This window comes from Echeneis naucrates, chromosome 17, assembly GCF_900963305.1.
Source record: "Echeneis naucrates chromosome 17, fEcheNa1.1, whole genome shotgun sequence".
In the NCBI taxonomy this organism is placed as follows: Eukaryota; Metazoa; Chordata; class Actinopteri; order Carangiformes; family Echeneidae; genus Echeneis; species Echeneis naucrates.
Window position 1 is genome coordinate 2467527 of NC_042527.1, and position 21533 is coordinate 2489059.

Genomic DNA, 21533 nt, shown 5'->3' on the forward strand with positions numbered 1-21533 from the left:
ATTGAGAGGGGCCAGTTGAGATGGTTTGGGCTACTGGCCAGGATGTCTCTAGGACCGGTATGCCCACCTGGGAGAAGCCCACGTAACAGGGATTCTCTCTAAGCTGCCCTCCTGCACCTGCTGCCTGACAGGAAAAGTGGCTTAAGATGAGAATAATTTTCTTTATCACTTACAAACTATAAGTGAACCAATTAACTAAGCATCAGAAACCATGACACCATCTACCAAACGACAGACCCATTTTCGAAAACTAAACGCTATTCCCTTGTTTCACACGATTCAGAACTCCACATACAAATCCCTTCATAATTCACTGGCTGCACCATGTGCTCTTTTAGAAAGCAGTGACATTTAGTATCCTGAACTCAGTCATAACAGCTAGAACACAATTAGCACATAATTCGCCAGCTGGAAGCACAAAGAGTCAAAATTATTCACACTCGCATATCGGAATCTCATGGTAAATAAGCAGAAGTGCCATGGGTCGGTTAACTTGTTAACAGAGAAGAAGAAAGAGAGTGGCAGCAGAAGAGGAAGGACAAGGACACAACAGGGTTCTGATGAGATTTGTGCAACTCCATTTTACCATGTGATTTTCTATTGTATGTGAATGAGGGTAGATGGGCAGAGTGCAGCCACATCTGAGACATTTCACAGTATCCTCTATAATCTGCGCCTTCAGAGAAGAGGTAGGAAATTTACACTGATCTCCAGTGTAACATAGGGAGTGCTGTACTCTGCTGTTACAGTGTCTGTCCAGCTGTGCACGTGTGTTTGTGTGTAAACAAAACCTGCCTCTAGTTGGCTTACCATGAACATGGACGACATATCTTCTCAGAGATACAAGTATACCATCTTAGCTTCACAAATAAAGACAGTACTCCACCTTTGCTACTATCTTCTACTACTACTGCTACTAGCATCTCTGTCTGAATGTATTAGAATGAAGCCAGGTTGTTCCACACAGGAGTCTGAGACATGTTGATTCAGCCAGATTTCAATAAAACACATAAGATAGCACTCATGGTTGTCATCACTTTTGTTCAAAGAGCTGACATTTTCCATGATGAGTGATGGTAGAAAAGGTTTGTATCTCTGCCTACTGGCCTTAATGATAATGTTATAAAACTACTAGGCAGATAAATAGGTCGGGTCAGAGCCAGTTGGGTTGTCACATTGCCATATAGCATTTGGGCTTCATTTAGACTGCTTCTGATTTCTGTTCCTGGCGGAGATGACAGTGAATGTATCATCTCTATCAGTAACACCGGGAATATACTGCGCTGCAACAAAACTCTCTCTCATCTACAGATATACAGAGATTCTTTGCCATTCCACATGCCTGTACAACAAAATTAGTTTGTCAGCATTCCTTTTTCACAGAAGCCTGTAAATAAGATCAACTATAAAGCATTAATAAGTACTAAAATATAAATATTGAATTGCAAATATATTTTGCAAATTACTATTGCAGCATGAATTAGCTCCAGCTCAGGCTTCCTGCAGAGCTTTCATGGTCCTCAGGAAGAAGCTGTTTCAGTTTTTCTGTCCGTGCCATCATGACCCTGAGCCTGCCAGAGGGCAGGGTGCATCCAGGGTATATCCCAGGGAAAGGAATGCATACACTCTGCACAGTGCACACTGCAGAATTCACCTGCAGAGAGATTCTCAGTGACCTTTAGGCTTTGTGTTGATGTTGACTGATTTAGTATGATGCTAATTTATGTCGACAAAGTGTTTGTTCACCAAAGTGATGTTGTGCTCCACTCAGCAGTAAACCCAAGCAGGCAATAAAGAGACATATGTGATCAAACCACAAAATAAGCTTTCCCACACTTCCCTTGAAGGTCACAATAAATGTGCATCTGCACTGGTCTGTTCATGTATCTGAGCTGGCTCAGCATATGCTAAGGCCCAAGTTTCCAAAACAAAACACAAGCAGCTCAACAGGAAGGAGGGCAGCTCTGCCAACTGACCGTCTGCCGATGACTTTCATTCTGTATTTTTCCCCTACACTCACCTCTTTCCCTAACTCCCTCTCTCCCTCAGTCACGCAGCTCAGTTGATTGCATTTTCTCTCTCATAAAAACTGCACTACCTTGAATTATGAACATTACAGTATTTAATGTTATCAGATTACTTTCAGGTGCCATTGAGAACATGGGAAATAATGATAAGAATTTTGGTTTTAATTATAAATAAAACCAAAATCATTGTTCATATCTTATCTCTTTTATACATTCTTTCCCTCTATTACGCTCCCTCTCTCTTTCCCTTACACCTACTAGGAGACTTTATATCTCAACATCAAACTGTCAGAAAGATTATACATATTATATGAGTCATAAGATTGTGTTTCAGTCTTGTAGAAAATCTAATATGTTGAAGTTTTGCCTAATTTTTGATTTTTCTGTTTCCCTCTGCTCACACAAAGCTTGTATGGGGTGTCTCCTAAAGGTGGATAAAGAGGATCAAGGCCGATTTTATGTTGATATAAAAGCCTCAGAGCATGACAACAAAAAGGGAAATATTGTCCCCAAAATTCTCAACAACTAAGGTTTTTGGAGATATGATTGTTTCATGACTGATGTCAGGTTCTGTGACATACAAATTATGCAAACTAAAAGCAAGACCAAGTGAGTATTAACATCTAGCTGAGCCAACCTGTGTGGAAGTTAAATCATTCATTATTTTCTAAAACGATGAAAATTTGACCTAACCTGTGTTTGGATTTTGGAGACATGTTAGTGCTTGTTTTGCACTAACTAGCTATCTCGAACTATCTGGATTGATGAAATTGTGTCACTGTAAAGATCAGTCCTTCATGTCAACTCATGTGAAAATCAGCTGCATACTTTTCATATACTATATTCTCCATCTTATATAAGCTTTAAATATTATCCACTAAGGTAATCAATACTGTAGATGTACTCTACACTAATGTTAAACATGAGGTATTTGTCAGTGTGACAAGTCAGGTATAGCTTATATCAAAATCAAATATCAATAGTCCCCAGTTACTAAACCAATGAATGTTATCTATATTTATTTTTACTATGCTATACTTACTATATTTATTAATACTATATGCTGATGAAGTGACACATGATTAACACCTTCATCAACATTTGTTGGCTCTCCACAAGTCACAAACAGCTCCAACGTGTAAGGTCAGGATTCTGCAAAACATATGAACTTTAAATGTTTCTTCAAGTTGTGAGGTGGACGTCCTATAGATCAGATTTGTTTCAGCAACACCCCCCAATACTCTGCGTTACTTTTGTAGTTTGACTCCGACAACAGTCAGTAGGTCCTAACCAATGCATCTTGTTTCACATGTTCCTTTTACATGGCCTGTTAAATATTGCACTTCTCTTCTGCCTCACTGTCTGCATAAAAAGTAGTAACATTAAAGGGCATATTGCAGGTTAAAGACCACTTTGAATCAATGTTTAGAAAAATAATATAGGAACTGTTTTTTTCTTCAAAATATATTGGTAAATACATTAATTAGACTTCTAGAGTTGTTTTTGTGTGAAAATTTTACTTCAGCATCTGAAACAGCTAAAGCGGAAGTGGCGTAGGCAGTGAACCTGGGCAATAGGAAAACAGTGGATCCCAATCTCAGTTTTGACACAGAAGAAATCTTAAATGTGTACCATTACACACGACGGACCACAGCCCGATAACTACGAGCCAGTTATGCGCCCCAGAGAGCAGGGAGAGAGCAGAGGGAGAGTAAATGGTCAGAGGAGAGAGATAGAGCTGTGGTGTCAGGACAATCAGTGGAGAGCAGGCAGGTGGTGTTAGTTTATGTAATACTGTGTTCACGTCATACTATTGCACAGATTACCATCATATGTCAGGCAATAGCAAAATTATTAATGGTCATCTATTACACGCTGGAGTATTGATACTTACAAATAATCAAAATTAATGATCTTGAAGAAGTTACTCAAACTCGTAATAGCCATCAACATTCCGAGGTATAGCGCTGTACTACTGCCGCCTGAGAGAAACACTTTGGTGATCCACATTTTGTTTGATGGGTGCTTGTGTGGTAAATGCGAGGCCATGACCACAGCCGAAGACAGCATGTACTGCATGGAGGTAGAAGCCCTACTGGGCCTTAGTGGAGAATGTCACCCCCAGGCTCCAAGCGCAGTGCTTCAACACAAAACCTGGGATTTGATGCTTGCTGTCTGAATCACTCCCTCTGAGGCAGATAGCCTACACGCACCACAAGCCGGAGCATGGTCCTCTCCAAGCCAGCAGACAGTAGTATGCTATGTTTAGGGCAGAAATAATTAATTATTAGTTATTTTTTTTACACTTGATTACTTCCATGTTTTATTTTCCATATTTGAACTAGGATAATAAAGTATATAACTAGAAAATTCCAGGGAAATTTTGAAGTGCCACGTATATGTGTTAGTGCGTCTGTATATCTGTGTCTATTTGTGTCTGTGTATATGTGTGAGTGCGCGTCTATATCTGTCTCTATCTGTGTATATGTGAGTGCATCTGTCTATCTGACTGTGTGTATGTCTATGTAAATGTGTGAGTGCATGTCTATATCTGTCTCTGTGTGCGTCTGTATATCTGTCTGTGTGTGCATCTCTATATCCATATCAAAGTGATGGCCATAGCCCACAGACAGAGTGAGATGAGACCAGCATGACAATTGATCTGTGATTGTGTAGTAAGCGTAGGAGCTATCATAAAGCCTGTTGTCACAAACAGAGTTCAAGGTCTTCTGGCCCGTTTAAACTTTGAACGGCGTTTCTGTGACAAAGTATGACGAAGCAGTGAGGCTCCAAAGTAGGGTGGGTTTGATCCACAGCAACAGCTGCACACAGTCTTGAGCTGAGGGGCCTGCGGTTGCCACGGTGATTTGAGAATTCGCTCAGGTCAGAGCTCAGACTCTCCCCAAAACTCTCCAAAAAGTGGCTTTTGACCACGTCCCGAACTACTGCGAATTGCGAGCAAACCGTAGCTCCAGTCCGAAAAGCGAAAACACAGTGAGAGACAGAAGAGTCTGAGGATTCCGACAGTCTTTATTTGATTTGAAAACTCCTTAAAATGAGCATGTAGGGACAGTGCGAAGTCAGAGTGAAATTGTTTTTAGTGAAACCTTGATTTGCATTGCAGTCAATTGGGGCAAAAGCAGGTGTTGCTGGCGCTCTGAGCGCAACTGTTGAAATTTGGTGAGGAGTAGAGCTCTCAAACTTAGATTTTCTGAATCCCAAGACCTGTGTCTACGTTTTGCCAAAAAATTGTTTGTCTCCTTTGCACGGTTTGGCCGTGAACTCGAGTTAAAAATGAAAATGTGGGTGACTTTTTCACAGTGCTCTCACTCTAGTTAACGAGCGTCTCCACTCTAACTTTGAGGAAAAAGTGAATCGGACTCCTCCTTTGAATGCTCGTAGTTTGAAAAGTATAATATTTAGGAGAAAAAGGTTTGATGTTCTGGCACAAGATTTCCTCCGTTTTAAAGTTGGAATGACATTTCTAGGTGCACATATGACAGAGCTACGCGACTGAGAAAATAGGTGAAATTCGGCTCCCATGCATTCTCTATGGAACATTTCGGCTGGTTTTTTGGGAATAATTTGGGGAAAAAAAATCGGAAAATCTACTCACCAAAACGTAGCACACTTGCCGCACGTTTTGATATATACATTGTAGGGCTACGTCAAGCGGTACGACCCGCATTAATTGCCGAAAATGTGACGGAATAATAATAATAAGTATGGAGAAGATTAAGTAGTGCCTCGTGCTATGCACAGAGGCACTGTGTAGAAGTAGTGCCCTCTGAGCTATAGCCCGTGGCACTAAATAATGCTGAATGTTCAGCAGATTTGTAAAACTCGAAATTTCTCCGGCACAACTGGAGCCTGCTTCGGACAACTGAGCTGAGTAAGCCATGTGCACCTAAGGCACAGCATCTCGTGTCAGTCGCACCTGGTCTTGCTTCGGCATCGCATGGTGAACTCCATCAGATCACTTGATTGATAATCCTCCGGTCTAAAGTGAGAGCCACACACGACCGCGTTTGTTGTAGCTGATGCAGTCGTCAAGTCCCCCCTCTTCAGCTGCGCACCAAGGCAAGGAGGATAGCTGCGTTTTTTCCCTGATAGGAAACCTGTGGATTCAGTGTCCTGACTGGCTGGAGTTTGTGCAACCTCCACAAATGAAATTATTTGCCATGACAATGACAAATTAATGGGTTATGTAACACAACACTGCTGAAAACACACTGACTCTTAATAACACGACCGCACTGATTAATAACTAACCTACTTCCACACTGAGTGATGGCAGAAACTAGCATATCCTATGGCACAGTGTTGAAAAAACAGAGGGTTGAGCTCAAAACTGTCACTTTTTTGGACTAAATCTGCACTTTTACACCTTTAAAAAAAAAAAAAAAAATTCAAATCTACATTGACTTTTCAAAGGGTATTTTTTAGACAAGATTATATATACACATCACAAAAAAATTACCTGCAATATGCACTTTAACCGAGATGTCACACTGAACTTAAAGAAGTGTTCAATTTTCCCAAGTGAAAAATTCTCCATTGCTTCCAGGGCTTGAAATTGCAATTATTTTAGTGTCATGATTGCCAGAAAGTTTATCTGTGAAACTTCAAAATATATTTGGGAACATTTGTGTGGGTGCAAATACTTGTTCTGATGCTACTTTTTTCCCCCTTGTAAGACAGTTGACATATTTATATAGTATGCGATTGAAATGAGCTGATAGTAACCTAATGAATCACACCTCAGCTTGACATTCTTAACTTTAATGTTAGTTTTAATTTAAGACAAAAATCTTTTTACTGATAATTCAAACCTGGCTCCACTGTGGCTAGCTGCTGCCACGTACCGCTGGTGCTTTCCTCCTTTTAATATGTGAATCGATGGCTTTGACACCCATGGTCCCTAACAAAAACATCTTTTTGCATATTTTGCACATTGCCTCATTGTTGTTTTCAGCTGGTGCCAACAACTTGTACCATTTATAAATTTGCACTTTCAACATGCACATCTTTGCATGTTGAACTGCTCACTTCGACAACCATGGCACATAATGGCATCACGCAGCCTGATGTCAGTCTGTCACTGGCGTACCATAAAACGGCTATTAATCGCAGAGTCTCTCATTTACTACCTTTGTATTAAGTTAATCTAACAAATACATACTATATTTTAAGGTAAACCGTACCACGTTTTTAAACGCACCACCTGGAAATGTCATACCTATAGCAAATTTATGGTGAATTTAAGACAATTTAAGGCCTTAATTACCCAGATTTTAATTTAAGACTTTACAAGGATCCACAGGAACCCTGGAATAGATCATTCAGAGTCCAGTGGTTTTTTAAACCACTATGGTTGGCAGTGCTTGTCCATGTGAATTCTAGGCTTCCCTCCATCCCAAAGAAATTGTTTTATCATATTGTTCTGTCTTAATAGCAATTGCTGTGGGATAGCTATTTGTATTATTACAGTCAAGAAATGTATCTGTGGAACTTGCTGCTGTAGAGTTTACAGGATCTTGGCTCAGCACCAAAAAAAATCATCAGCATAAAGAAATAATGTGTTCCCTGCCAACTGCAAGAACTCTTTTTAATTCGCGGCTCCTGTCTGATCAAGGAAGATTATGAATAAAAGTGGACTGAGACTGTATCCTTGAAGAGCTGATCTTGATATTAAAGAATGGAGGTATCATCCCATTAGTGAAAATTGCAGCCTTAGGGCATGAAGATAGAACTTTTATCAATTTACAAAAAGCCTCACCAAACCCCTAATTTTGACAGAATAGCAAACAAAAAAATCCCACTCTACCGTACCTAATGTTTTTTGGGGGCCATAGCGGGAAGAGGGCAAGTGTTGTTTCTATTTATCCACATTAGATAAAGTAGTCTCCTCATGTTGTCAGTGGACCTGTTTTTACACACCACAACTGTTTTTTGTTTTTGTTTGTTTTTTTATTTTTTACTGATTAATTTCGAACATGCAAATAATATATATACACACGTATGATGTAAGCAAAACATATACTAATACAAAATGGACAAACAAGACAGCCTTAGAAAAGAAAAAACAGCACAATAGTTCCACTGGCATATCTGAAAAGGGGTGGGAAGTACAACTTAATCCCACCCCCCTCTTCCATTTATACACATTTGTATTACTATTTTCTTATTATAGCTCCCCGAAATTCTGCACCCCACCGCATCTTCCAGGAAAAGAGTTCCGCTCTCCTCAGTAGACATGTTAGTCAAACAGATCTTTACTCTCTCTTGTCTGGATATTTTTCCTGGAGGAAATTTCTAGCCTTCTTCAGCTCAGTAAAGCTCCATCTCTTATCTAGCCAGGTCGGCTGGGTGTGCCAGCGTTTGTTTCACCTGCTGCTCCCACAGAGTTTTAATTATTGGTGAGAACTGCCTCCGCTGGTATGCACGTTCCTTGGTCATGTCTTCGCAAATAGAGTGCAATCCTTCCACCATAATTCCCTCTGTTTATTGGCCGTCACCATTTATTGGTCATCTGCCAGGCAGTGCAAGCTTTCACCAGTATCATACATGGAGGCTGTTTGTCATTTCGTTGCGGTCCCAAACTTCTGTGGCTCCTTTCAAATCAAACCAAATCAGATTTATTTATATAGCGCCAAATCATAACAAAGTTACATCAAGGCACTTTACATATAGAGCAGGTCTAGACCAAACTCTTTATAAATTTATTTAAAGAGACCCAACAGATCCCCCGATGAGCAAGCACTTGGCAACAGTGGCAAGGAAAAACTTCCTTTCAATCTAACTCTTCCCCTCTCAGCCCCAGGCCATTGGATTATATTTTCTTGTTATAGTCATTCATTGCACAGCCTGTTTCTTTCCCCTTCTTCAGTCCAATCACCCTTGCGTTGTTTTGCCTATCCTGGTTTTCCTGTTCCTTGAACTAGCTCCACTGTTGTTCCTCTTGCTTTGCCAAGCTGGTTTTCATTAGCCACATTAGCGGCATGGTCCTAAAAATAAGCATTGCAGCTCTCCATCTTATCCAGTCTGTAAAGCACTCACTGTACTTTTCAGTTCAGCTGTATTGGACTTAATTACGAAAGTTGTTCGCCAGTCTGTTTATATTAACCCCAAACTTAGCTATTTCTGCAAATAGGTCATTGATATTAACCTTCTGGCCTGCTTCTGGGATCGCCGCATTAGCTTCCATGACAGTGGTGGTTTTCAATCAGGTTTGCATATTTCACTTGGGCCAGTTCATTGTCAAGTCCAGGTCCACGTTGATCTGCTCAAGTTTTGACTGAGTATAACTGCAGGTCTCTTGGGTCTATAGCTATAGCTATAATTATAGCTATAGCCCAATACGCCACCTCACCGTCTGACTCAAAGTGGAGCTTTGTGCCGGTTAATGACCCAGCCATGGGCCCATCAACCTGGTCCGTCATATCGTCACTCAAATCGGAAGTCAGCCATGTTGAGATTTTTGGCCGATTTTGGTGATTTGCCATACTTTAACTACAGTTTTCATCCAAATGACTTCATATTCACTTAGTATCATCTCAAGACAATGAAGATTTAAAACTATCAATGTCTTTTTCATACGTCATAGTTGACTGGCAGTGCAGTGAGATTTTGAGGTTTCACCATAAAAACGAAAGTCCTCATAACTCCAGCATACATTGTCCAATCAGGTCTAAGTTCCCCACACTTTTGATCAGAGTACAGCCCTGAACATGCTCTTGGATTAACAGTGGAGCAGGTGGAACATTTTAAAAACGTGGGCAGTGAGGTCAACTAGGTATGCAACAATTTTCAATATTTTACTGAACTGTTCAGTACGCCCTGTTTGGTTAAATACACAAAGGCAAACAACGGTATTTTGCTATGTTTCGGCCTGTCGCAAAACTTTATCAAAACTTGGTACAGCGCATGCTGTGTGATTAGATACACCTGGCGCAGACACAATAGAGAGCTGCACTGCACTGCTCAGGCCCACTAGTAGCCCCAGTAGTTCCTGAATTTCCCAGGAGCCAATCAGTGCTCGGCATGCAAATGCTGGAAAAGAGAGATGAGAGTAAACCCTGAGCATATATGGCAAGTGAACGGGACTCAGAAAAAAGGAAAAGGTAAAGAGGCGCCATCCTCTGACAAGTCCGCGGTGTGGGATCATTTTGGATTTAGCCTCAACTATGATGAAAACCAAAAAATGACAAATAAAGCATGGTGTGCGAGCATTGCTTTACAGTTGTTTAACACTTTTGAAATGATGCTGCACTTAATGGCCATTTTTATTAGCGCTGTAACAATTCCAAATTAATAGTCTCAGAAATAACTGCAATTAACAATATAACTGTCTCTTTCCGTCCAATTTTTAAAATACTTTTTTTCACTATCCAAGTCCAATAGTCATCACCATTTGTAAAACTATGTTTCAAAGTAGTTATCACCGCTTGACTTCTATTCTTTCCCCAACTGTCTCTCCCTTGTCATTTTAGTTGATATGAACATGGATATGGACAAGTGCCAGCAACTGACAGTTTAAATAATAATGATGATGATAATAATAATAATAATAATAATAATAATAATAATAATAATAATAATAATAATAATAATAATAACAATAACACACACATATATGTATACATATACACATTAATATATTTGTCAGGCAGATTTCAGGCCAGAAACACAAGCGTGTCCAGCTTCTCTGGCTTGAGGCTGGACCTCACTGGGCTTGTAATGGTGCCAACTGTGCAGAACATTCACTGTCACATTTATATTTCATCTGCTGGCAGCTCAACAACTCCGCCATGCCCAGCTGCTGGGAGGAGCCATCCACTGATGCAGGGGCACTGATTGATTTGTTTAATTGTGCAAACTGTGAGGGATGGTGATTTTTGAGATGCTGTCTCAAATTGGTTGCGCTAGCATTTTTTTATTTAGTTTATTTTTATAATATACTGCACTTTCTATTTGATATTGCCTATGTTTGATAAAGAGCAAGTAAGATAAGTGCTCACTTTTCATTATATATTTTGTGGTTTGACTACATCTGTGCTATTCTCTGATATTCTATTTGTAACAGTTAAGTAGTTTGTAATTATGGTGGCTACAATGTTTTCTGTTTATTTTTTATTGGATACTGCTCTGTTTTTTTATGTAAGGGTGTTACATTTTTATAATAAAGTGCTCTAATTATAGCTGTGCTTGCTTTTAATTTACATGCAATATATTGCCTTTTCTATTGAATAGATCTATATTAAGACACCAAAACCATACTGTTACTGTGGCCCAAGAACTGTGATGCATACCGAACCGAGGGAAAACTGTACCATTGCATCCCTAAAGTTGACTGTCCTTTTCTGACCGCAAGAGCAACTATAAAAAGTTGCAACAGCGCCTCTGCCTGTTAAGAAATCTGAAGACTTTTAATGTGAGCAAGAATGTTTTAACAGTTGTTTAGAAATCGCTCATTGAGTCAATCTTAACCTACAGCATCTCATCCTGGTACACTCTTTGTTAAAGATAAACCGAAAATGTGCAGTCACCAAACATGCTACTACAATAACAGGCACCACTAAGACCTCATTGACAGATCTCCACACACAGGCAAGCAAACAGAAGGCCAACACCGTCATACACGACCCCTCGCAACCACTCCACAATAAATTTTAGCTCTTACAATCTGGCCACTGCTACAAGGTACTGTTGACAAAAACAAAGTATAGAACTCATTCATTCCAACGGCAACCAAAATTCTAAATAAGTCATTTGGGCTGGACTATCCACTGCCTTGCAAAAGGCCTTTCCGATTCTGATTTGCATCTTATTAGTCCAGAAAACCATTAAAAACTGTCCTTAGATATTTCTTGGCCTGGTCTTGACGTTTCAACTTAAGTTTCTTGTTCAGTGGTGGTGAGGTTTCAGCTTTCCTTACCTTGGCAATTTCTCCAACTGTACACCTTGTACTTTTGGGCACTTATGCAGTTGCATTTGTGGGATATGACAGGACTGGAGGATAATGGGTTCCTGGTAGCTTCACATTTGATTCTTCTGAAATATTTGGCAGCCAATTTGAATCTTTTTGTCACACCACTATCCTCTGGTCCTCTGATCAAACCCCAATATCTTAGCAATGTCAAGAAAACTTTTCAGAGTCAGTTAAATCTTTTTTTGGCCTGTTTTGCCTGAGGGAACGCAACTGTTATGCACGCCTTGATATAGGGTGTTGATCTCCTTAGAGCACACCCTCCCTGATTACACAAATACACATCACTTGATATGCTTAAATCCAATAAGCATTAAAGTTTATACAGCTTGGAGTTGGAAAATATGCATAAAAATTAGAATATGGTCAAAATAGTCACTTGCCTGTGCACACAGTGAATACTACTGCTGCCATTTTATGATGAAATTGCCAACTACAGTTTCAGACTAAAGACAGCTATGGGAAATCTGTACACATCCATGCATGTGGGTTCGCACAAAGAACAAGTATGTAGGCTCAAATACCAGATAGGTGAAAGCAAATCCACTCACTTAGTTCTGGTCTGTCAAATTTCTCTAAGCTTTTTACTAATATTTTGTCAGTTTATGTTAAAGTACTTCACATTTCTTTTGTTCTGACAAGGAGGTTTAATTCAGAGTTTGGGTCAGGATTATGGCTACAAAGCCTTTAGAAACTTTAGACTGTCCCTTAATCCCTTTTCTGTTTCCATTTTTATTCTTCTCTTCCTTCTATGGACACTGCCCCTTTTGTCTGTTCACATCTCTCCATCTATATTCCTCATCCTCTGCCCCCAAAAATATACTTTCTTTTCCAGTCTCTCTCTGCCGTCCTTTACGCTTTGTTTTCCATCCTCCTTCCATCAGCAGCTGTCTTCCATGACAGTATTAAACTGAAGGTAGCAATCCCAATGACCAGCAACTGCACTAAAACACACAAACACACACACACTTGTAGGACAGCCCCAACTGTCAGTCTGCATTGTAAGACTATGTCATAACTAAACGATGAGGGCTGATCCATTTGGGAGGATTTTCTGACTCAGAGTATGGCCAAGCACTGTGGCCTTTTTCTGGCAACATAGCCCAATAGAAAGTATACCACCTTCATGAGACTGAAAACCAAGGGTTAACCCCTGAAGCTATCTCTTTAAACTAAAATCCAGCTTTGTGATACAGGCCTCAGGTCAGTTTGGAAATTCTCAAAAACAAAAGCAAAAGGAAATACGACCATTTATTACATTTGATAGGAAAAAATGTTCTGAGGAATGTTCAGTTCAGAGAAGATGTAGAAGATCACAGAGCATGTGACCATGTGTCCATTTGCTGTTCAACAGCAGCCAGTGCAGTCAACATCTGGTGCCCATCTTTATGAACCAACAACAGTTATTGTCTAGGCACTTAAGCGAGGTTTAGATACAACTCTATACTACTGCAAGATGGAAAGTAATGTCAATTGATTAATAAACAGGATGGCCTTCAGAAACCTCCTCAGTCTCGTAATAACACTAATGCAAAAACGAGCTGGACTTTGTATTATGCTCTGGATTTTGATAGAATCTGATCAATCTGATCATTGTTCACAATCCTACTTTGTGATGCTGTGATTGTGATGACTAATTTTCTCTAAAGATTATTGGCACATCTTAAACTAAACAAGAAGAACCACAAAGTTGTTGTGTCTCTGTTTATCAATTAAATTTAAACCAGCAACCATCAGCAAACTAACTTCCCATGAACTTCAGCATAGCTTCGCCCAGTGCAAAGGTAATGACTCAGTTAAAACATTTGAAGAAAATTTATATCAGAATAAAAAGGCCAGTGGCATATGAAAGTTACACCATAAACTGCTGCTACTGAACAGTGGCTGGATTACACATTGATACATAGCATACAATTTATGTAGGGTACATGGTAGACTGACTGAATCAAAAACAAACCTATGAACCACAAAATCAGTCTTTGTTGAATCAATGAGTCAAAATACAGTATAGTGTAACTGCAATATTTGTTTGTGTGTCTTGACTGTCTTTGACTGTCTAGTGGTTGTACTTATCGTTACTCTTATTTAATGTTTTGTTTATTAGTGTGGACTGTCTTATTATATGTAAGACACTAAAATAGTTGATTGACTGGTGCTGGAATATCTCAGCAACAGAAGAGTTGTGCTCAACCTGTTTTATTTTTTGTGTTAGATACTTTACGTTTGACACTGCCAAGCATGCCAAGGCTGCCGTGAAACATCAGATGGTCATCACATGCAAGAATAATAATAACCATCACATGCAAGAGAGCCAGCAAAAAGGTGTCTTACATGGAAGATGGTCCAAGCACAAGCAAACGCAAGAGCAGCTTGACCTTGAGCTTGTGACAACATCCTGCACAAACATGATGAACCTGGAACAGGGAATTCCAAGACAGGTGTTGTTCCAAACATATTTGAAAGAACCAAAGATTCTTCATTTTGCCAGCCTTTTCCAGTTTTGGGGAAATAACCATGCTCGCTTTCCTATCCTTGCTGCCATTGCAGTAAAATTCATTAGTACACCTTCAACCTTCAAAAGTGAAAGGCTGTTCAGCACTATAGCCAACATTTTGGAAAAAAAGAAGAAGAGACTGACAGCCGTGAGAGCAGAAATGTTGTTTTTTATCTAGAAGAACCTGCCAATATTTCTTGAGTAAGATTTATAAAGCCCCAGATCCCTAACTCTGGTGTTTTCCTGGTAATTGGGTTAATCCAAGTCACTTTTCGCCAGATTCTCTTGGACTTTAATGATGCTGTGCTTTCTTCACAGTTGTTCCTTCAGCATTGCCATATAGCTGTATTTGAATCGTCCCGTTCACAATGTGGCTGGTTTGAAACACAAACATAGTTATTTTAAAATTATTTGATTTTTTTTTTTTTTTTACTTTTATAAAGAAACTTAGTATTTGATGATGCATTGCAATCCACCTAATTTCTTCAAGTTTTTCAAAACAATAAAGGAACTGCCATTCCAATTTCCACTCCTTCCACAGTTACAATTCAAATAAATTGCTCTGGAATACATTTAAATTTCTTGCATTTAATTTTTTTTTTTTTTTCTCTCTTTCAATAAGAAGTGTTTTGTGGTTTCGTACAGCCTGTAACTTGCCTATAATACCAGCAAAACAACAACAACAACAACAACAACAACAAGGATAATAATAACATTCAGTTGGCATCAGCAACAGCAGATATCCATATTCAGGTACCAGAATCTGTTCTAAACTGAATCGGTTTATCTCTACTTTTAACCAGTATCTGTGGAGTCTTTCAGATGGCTGTCAGTCATTTATGCTGATAATTCCTGTGTGGAAGTCACACTCAGGTTTGAATTGGTCAGGTTAAATAAAGCTGTTTCCATCACACATTTTGCTGAGGAATGCAGCCAGTGCGTCAACAGAGTCTGACTCTGCTCTATTGTCCAGACTGATTCAGAACATCTCACACGTCTGCAGATAAACTGCCTCAATGTCAACAGTCTGAGCTGTAATGAATCATGGCATGTTTGAAATGGGCCAGGCTGCCACGAAAACAGAGAAACCCTCTTTCATTGAATTCACAGTACACATCTGTTCATCTTCATTGTCATGATAGGTCTCCGACCATAACACAGCTGCTCTGAAAAAACATGGCATACACCTAACAGACCAGATCAGCATGGTTCTGTGAATGTTCAAGGCCTAGGTCCAACATCTTCCCGGGATTAAAACTAACTGGGCCTCGGGCCAGAGCTACAGCTAGAAGGAACTAAATCTGGTCTGTGTCCAAACACTGCAGGAGAAAGAAACAGACTCTGGAAACAAGCAACACAAAATGTGCACTGGGCATGCACTAAGGCAGTTCTATTTATCCCAGTCACTGATACACAAATGTATTAGCTTAGGTCCCACTGAGTTAGTGTATGTCTTGGGCAGAACTTATCCTGATATGTCCTTCAAATTGCAGGCATTTATACTGCACATGTTGCCTTTCTGATTGTAAATTTTCAAAAATAAAATACTGCCAATACTGCCAAATAGCTGACATTTTGCTCACACCTAATGTTACAATATTTGCACGTAATCACTTATCCGGAAATTGCAGGTGGCTGCAACCACATCTCCCAGTGCAGGCTATGCTTTTAAAACTGTAAGGAAGAATTGTAGCAAAATGTCAGCAATGATAACTTACATGGTATGCAAGTGGTACATATAACCATATACTTGCCAATACTTAATTCTGTATTTCAATCAGGGCCTTTCTGAGAACATTATATGAATCAGAACAACTTTGTACAGAAGTGTAACTTTCATGTTTTACATGAAATATTGCATAAGGTGCAATAACATGATAATATAATAAATCTCCAGATGTGTCTCAAGTGACCACTTGGAATTACGTTTCATCTCCTAACCTTTATACAAACATGTAATCAAGACCAGCTTCACAATACAGTCTATACAAAACAAAAATGAATATGTCGGGAAAATTCTCAGATCAGGTGGTCACTGATAATACATGCCCAGTGAAGCGGCCATCTGACTGCTAAGTGCTAAGTCAAACGAGAGTCGCTCACTGAGCTTAACACAAAGAGGTTGACTATCATGTACTTCAATGGAGATGTCAGTAATTGGTGGAAAACCAAACAGCATAGCGACAGAAAAAAATTAAGAATAAGAATTAAGAAATTAAGTTTAGAGTGCATTTGATATTTCCACCAAAGTTGTGGAACATATGTTTTGTTGTTTCATTGTTTTTACTTAAATGTGTGGAAGAATTAAAGTTTTCAATTATAACTGAAGAAATTGCCTATATTTCATTATTTAAAACACTGTCTTTAGGTTAAATTTGCATACAATACTAAAAACTGAATTTTCAAAAATTCTAAACCGAAAAAGAAAGAAAGAAAAAAAAAAGGAATATGGGAAAAATTCAAGCGGAATTTGGGAAAAAAAATAAAACTGATTTTATAGGGCTGGAGATAAAAACCAAAGTCCAACTCCAAATATTTGCCTTCAACGAGGACGGGGCTCGTTTCCTCCTTGTTTTGGTGCTTACCACGCATGTGTATGTTCCAGAACCAGCTCCATGGTAACATCAGGATGTCCCACAAACAAAGTGGAGGCCAAAAGCATTTTTTTTTTTTTTTATTGATCCTGAATCATTGTAAATGAGAATTGTGATTCTTATATGAATCGATTTTTGGGCACACCCCTTGTGGCTATATTGTTGTATTCCTTGTCCTTAATGCCCTGACCTAAAACTGTGCACAGATATCATAAAAACTAACATTAATAAAAATTGTAGGACTATTGGCATTAACAGGTTAATTTTGACAATTAAAAAGACATGATTAACAGATAATTTCTTTAAATCACAAATCAATACATATGATTTGTGATTGACTTGCTATTTATAGATGAAAAAAATTATGCATTAATCGCATCCTTTTGATTGATTGCAATTAACGTGTTAACACTGACAGCCTAAAAAAAATGTTTTTCCTGATTAAATTAATGCTTGAAGGTCAAAAACAATATACTGACTGCTAGAACCAGGCTATTCAGGCTGATTTTTGTGGCAATAAGACAATGTGATTTGTAGCCTCAGGAGATCTTTGCAGTACAACAATTCTTTATTTCTGGTGACCAATGGACAAGTGGGACTAAAATGTGAAGCCAGCACCAAAACAGTAAAACATATGGTTCCTCTACAGACCAATAGACACAGGCTCCAACAATGAGTCAGTCCTCATAGCCTTTCGTGTTAAAATGTCCAACTTTACATTAGCAGTAAACATGTACAAAACAGTTTTGCTGCAATCGTCACGACTGTACAGGAGTTTATTTTTATATAACTAACCTGTTTACATTTCAATAGGTATTTATGCACTGTAGAGGCATGGTCTCTTTTGGTGACAGATGAATGAGCAAAGACTTGACTCAACACATGACTCTCCTCTTTGATAATTTTTAGATTAGCTAAGAGTTGATGTAGTTAGGCACTGCCAAGATGACGGTCAAGCAGATCATTAAGGCATGCGACTGACAGACTGTTCAACACATGGCTATGTGCCTGACAAGACAGAGTACAGAGCAGGCTCAATCCACCTTTTGCTGTGGTTTAAAAACAAAACAAAAAAAAAGGTGGCAACAGCCAAAAACTACAAACTGGAGGCTTCACACCACTGGAACTCAAAAAACATTGGGTAAAGACCAGTGGGTTTCCCTGTAAGTGACATTACAAAAGCTACTGTAGTCTGCAGGCATGACAGAATCGACCTTCGGTAATATTAGTAAATATACAGCAAAATTTGGTAATATTGAAATACCTTTCAATAGAGCCAGTTTTGAGGTTCCAAAAATCTTTTTTCCCCCCACCTTCTCAGATTGACTGCTTTTCTTTGTGTAGTATGATATAAAGCTACACATTTTGGGGCTTTGTACTTTGTAAAAAGATGCCCTTTTGAGGAATTAGGACAGATATTTTTACTATTTTCTGACAATTTATACATCAATCACTTTAATTCCACCACCTAAAGCTTTCACGTAATTTGCTTCAAGGCTGGAACTGGTCTTGACTATAGTTTTTTTCCAGTTGATAACACAAACATCCCCAGCATTCAAGCAACATAAAGTCGCAATCAAAGTTAATCATGTAACTAGTTGACTGTTATCTGGTAAATGTTAGCCCCCTTGCATCGTCAGAACTACAAAGAATTCCCACAATATTATTTGCTCCTAACAACGCTCCACATGAAGTATGTGTTAGAATAGCTAAACAACAGAGCAGTGAGACTTCTCTTCTGAACCCATCCTGCTGATCACACCAGCTCCTAATACCTTCTGTGGTAAAGTAATTCTGCAAAATGAAAAGGCTGCAACAAAATTTTTATATCATCACATCCACTCATCTCAATGTCAGGCTGCAACTACAGCTTTTGAATATGATATCACCTCTAGGTACATTTGTACTGTACTTAATAATAGTCGTTGAAGTAGTTGACTGGACTCAGACTGACTCAAATTATATGAAACCATAAAATAACTTCACTTCCAACATACTGACACTCAGTTTCAAGTAACCTGCAGAAGTGGTGTTGGTGCTCTGTTCCAATTGTTACATTACTAATTACTGTGGACTGCTTGCAGATTGGTTACTATAAATGAAATGAGACCAGTTGTGTTTCTGCTTTGATTCGGCATTGTAAACTGAATATAGCTTAAAGAAAATGAAGAGGAAACCCCAATCTGACAGATCAGCAGCATGTTGTACAAAGACATCACTGAGAGAACTTTGAAAACCGCTGTAAAATATACTGCAACCCATGCAAATGCGTTATTTAACGTCTGATAATTTCTTTGTTTGTTTTCTCTAAAATGTATGTACACAGGTACTGAGCAATAAGTTTTAACAACATTAATGGATCAAAGGTTGCAGATTGGGCTATCAGAACATTTCATTCCCTCAATGACCCCTGGGTAGAAGCTGGGTCAGCATCTGAGCAGAGACTTCGGGTTCACAGACGCAGAGATTAACCAGCTCAATAAATGATGACTCAGGCAAGTTTCTTTTGTCTTCTGACCACATCAAAAGCAGCTTGGGAAGACACGGATACAGTAGTGTGCGGCCCCCATCGCAGCAGCTCCACTGTAACCCGCAGAGCTACTAAACCAGCTCAGCTAGTTCTGCTAGCTAACACTGCTCTCTGGGCGCTTGATTTGCGGGCGTTGACAACTAAAACAATTCGTGTTTTCCTGTTATGATATTATTAGGGATGAGTGACAAGGAGGCCATGGGGAATCTCCCACCAGTCTCCGTGTGAATAACAATAGCAATAACGGGTCAAAGTGTCCGGGCATCCAGCTGCAGTGTGTGTGAACGCCTCGTTAGCCTGTCACCTAGCTTGTGGCAGGTTTACCATGAGGCTAACTCACCTCATACTGAATGTACTGTTTCCTCCACTCCGGGGTGATGTGAGCCGAAAGATGCTCCGTGAATTTCATGGTGTCAGTCTGGTGACCCCCTTTCCCCTCCTCGGTCGTCTCAAGTAACGAGGAGCTGTCGTTTCAGCTGAGCGGAAAAGGGATTTTGCGCGAGATGGTTCACCAACGTACCACTGGAGCTCTCATCCGAAGATTACGGTCAGGCTGCTCGGTCAAAGAGAGAGGTGCCCTTTTTGTCTTCACGGCAACAGAACGAGTTATCGGCATATATCCCTGCCGTTAAAGAGACACAATCGACAAAGCCAGACACGTTTTATCTATAGGATAATTCACATTATATTTTCATTTGTAGCGCTGATATCTCAACATTAGTCTTCAGTTTTACCGGAACCAGAGAGTTTCGTTAGCAGGGTCCCGTTGTCTCCCCACCTCCTTTCTCTCTAGCTGTAGTTCAGCCTCAGTTCTCTCTCCACCTCCCGTCTCCTGCGGCGTTCAAGTGCAGTTGGAAATATTTAAACGCATCAGCGTTGAGGGCAGTCGTAAATTGATGTGTGGCATTTTTTAGGAAACTGGTTTGCTTCAATCTTAATCGCGGGAGAATGAGTCGGCTTTCATGGAAAAAGAAAGAATAAATTATCTTTTCACTGGTTTAGCCCAGGAACAGCGTCAGTTGATGCTTTACGCAGCCATTGCTGTACATTAAGATGTTTTTTTCTTGTTCATTCGTTTGGATTTTGCTTGTGCTTGGACAATAACGTTCTAAAAACCTGTAAACATAGGTTTTTCATTAAATCTAATCAGATAAAATTCATGCCTTTGTTTTTTCACCAAAAATCGTTTGTATGGTTGGATTAGTTTAATCGAGGAGATGTGATACATTTCTACGAGTAACCTTTAAACATTTACTGATCATTATCATTTCACCTCTTTGATTCTATTTCCCTACGCCGCTGAATAAACAACATATATTCCACTAGTATCTCAATGCCACATACGCGACGTTGCCAGCTACAGTTGAGAGAAGATGACGTCACTGTGTTGCTTGTCTTTTTAGTTTGTGTGTTTGTGTTCGGGGAGGGTCAATCACAAATTCTCTGCGTATTTGTGTTTCTTTAATTTAGAGAAAATCCAATCACAGGATCCAAAAATAAACACACATTTGAATCTTTTGGGGGTTTTTTCCGGGTTGGAAGACTGTATTTGTACCAAAGAGGAACAAGGAAAGTATCCTGTAGGAAATTACAATAATAATACCAAATGCACAGGTTCAAACACTTAGAAATAAGAGGGCAACAGAAACCAGCTCTCTGCTATAAGGAAATCGCAATAAATATTTTATAAGAATTATGGAAATTTGTTCTTCCCCTTTGATCTTTTGATTCACTGGTCAGTCCCTGACACGGTATTAAATGGATAAATGGCTTATGTTCCTGAGGGAGGGACCTAACATATGTTTTCAATGTGCCATTTACAAAGTAACGATTGGGTTGTTTTCTGCAAACTAAATATGTGACTGTTAACTTCCAACCAAATTCTTTCACGCATTCATTT

General features: G+C 39.3%; 1 protein-coding gene across 5 annotated transcripts in view; it reads right to left on the reverse strand.

Moving 5' to 3' along the window:
- LOC115057168 (xenotropic and polytropic retrovirus receptor 1 homolog) overlaps nt 1–20470 on the reverse strand; it is a 47567-nt gene extending 27097 nt beyond the window's left edge. For 4 of the 5 annotated variants that reach the window (XM_029524065.1, XM_029524064.1, XM_029524063.1 and 1 more), the window contains exon 1: nt 19974–20412. In XM_029524065.1, coding sequence (XP_029379925.1) covers nt 19974–20042 — 69 coding nt within the window. In that variant the 5' untranslated portion in view covers nt 20043–20412. Of the gene's footprint in view, nt 1–19973 lie in introns of all 5 variants that reach the window. The other variant, XM_029524062.1, reaches the window with a different exon arrangement.
- Between the last annotated feature and the right edge of the window lie 1063 nt (nt 20471–21533).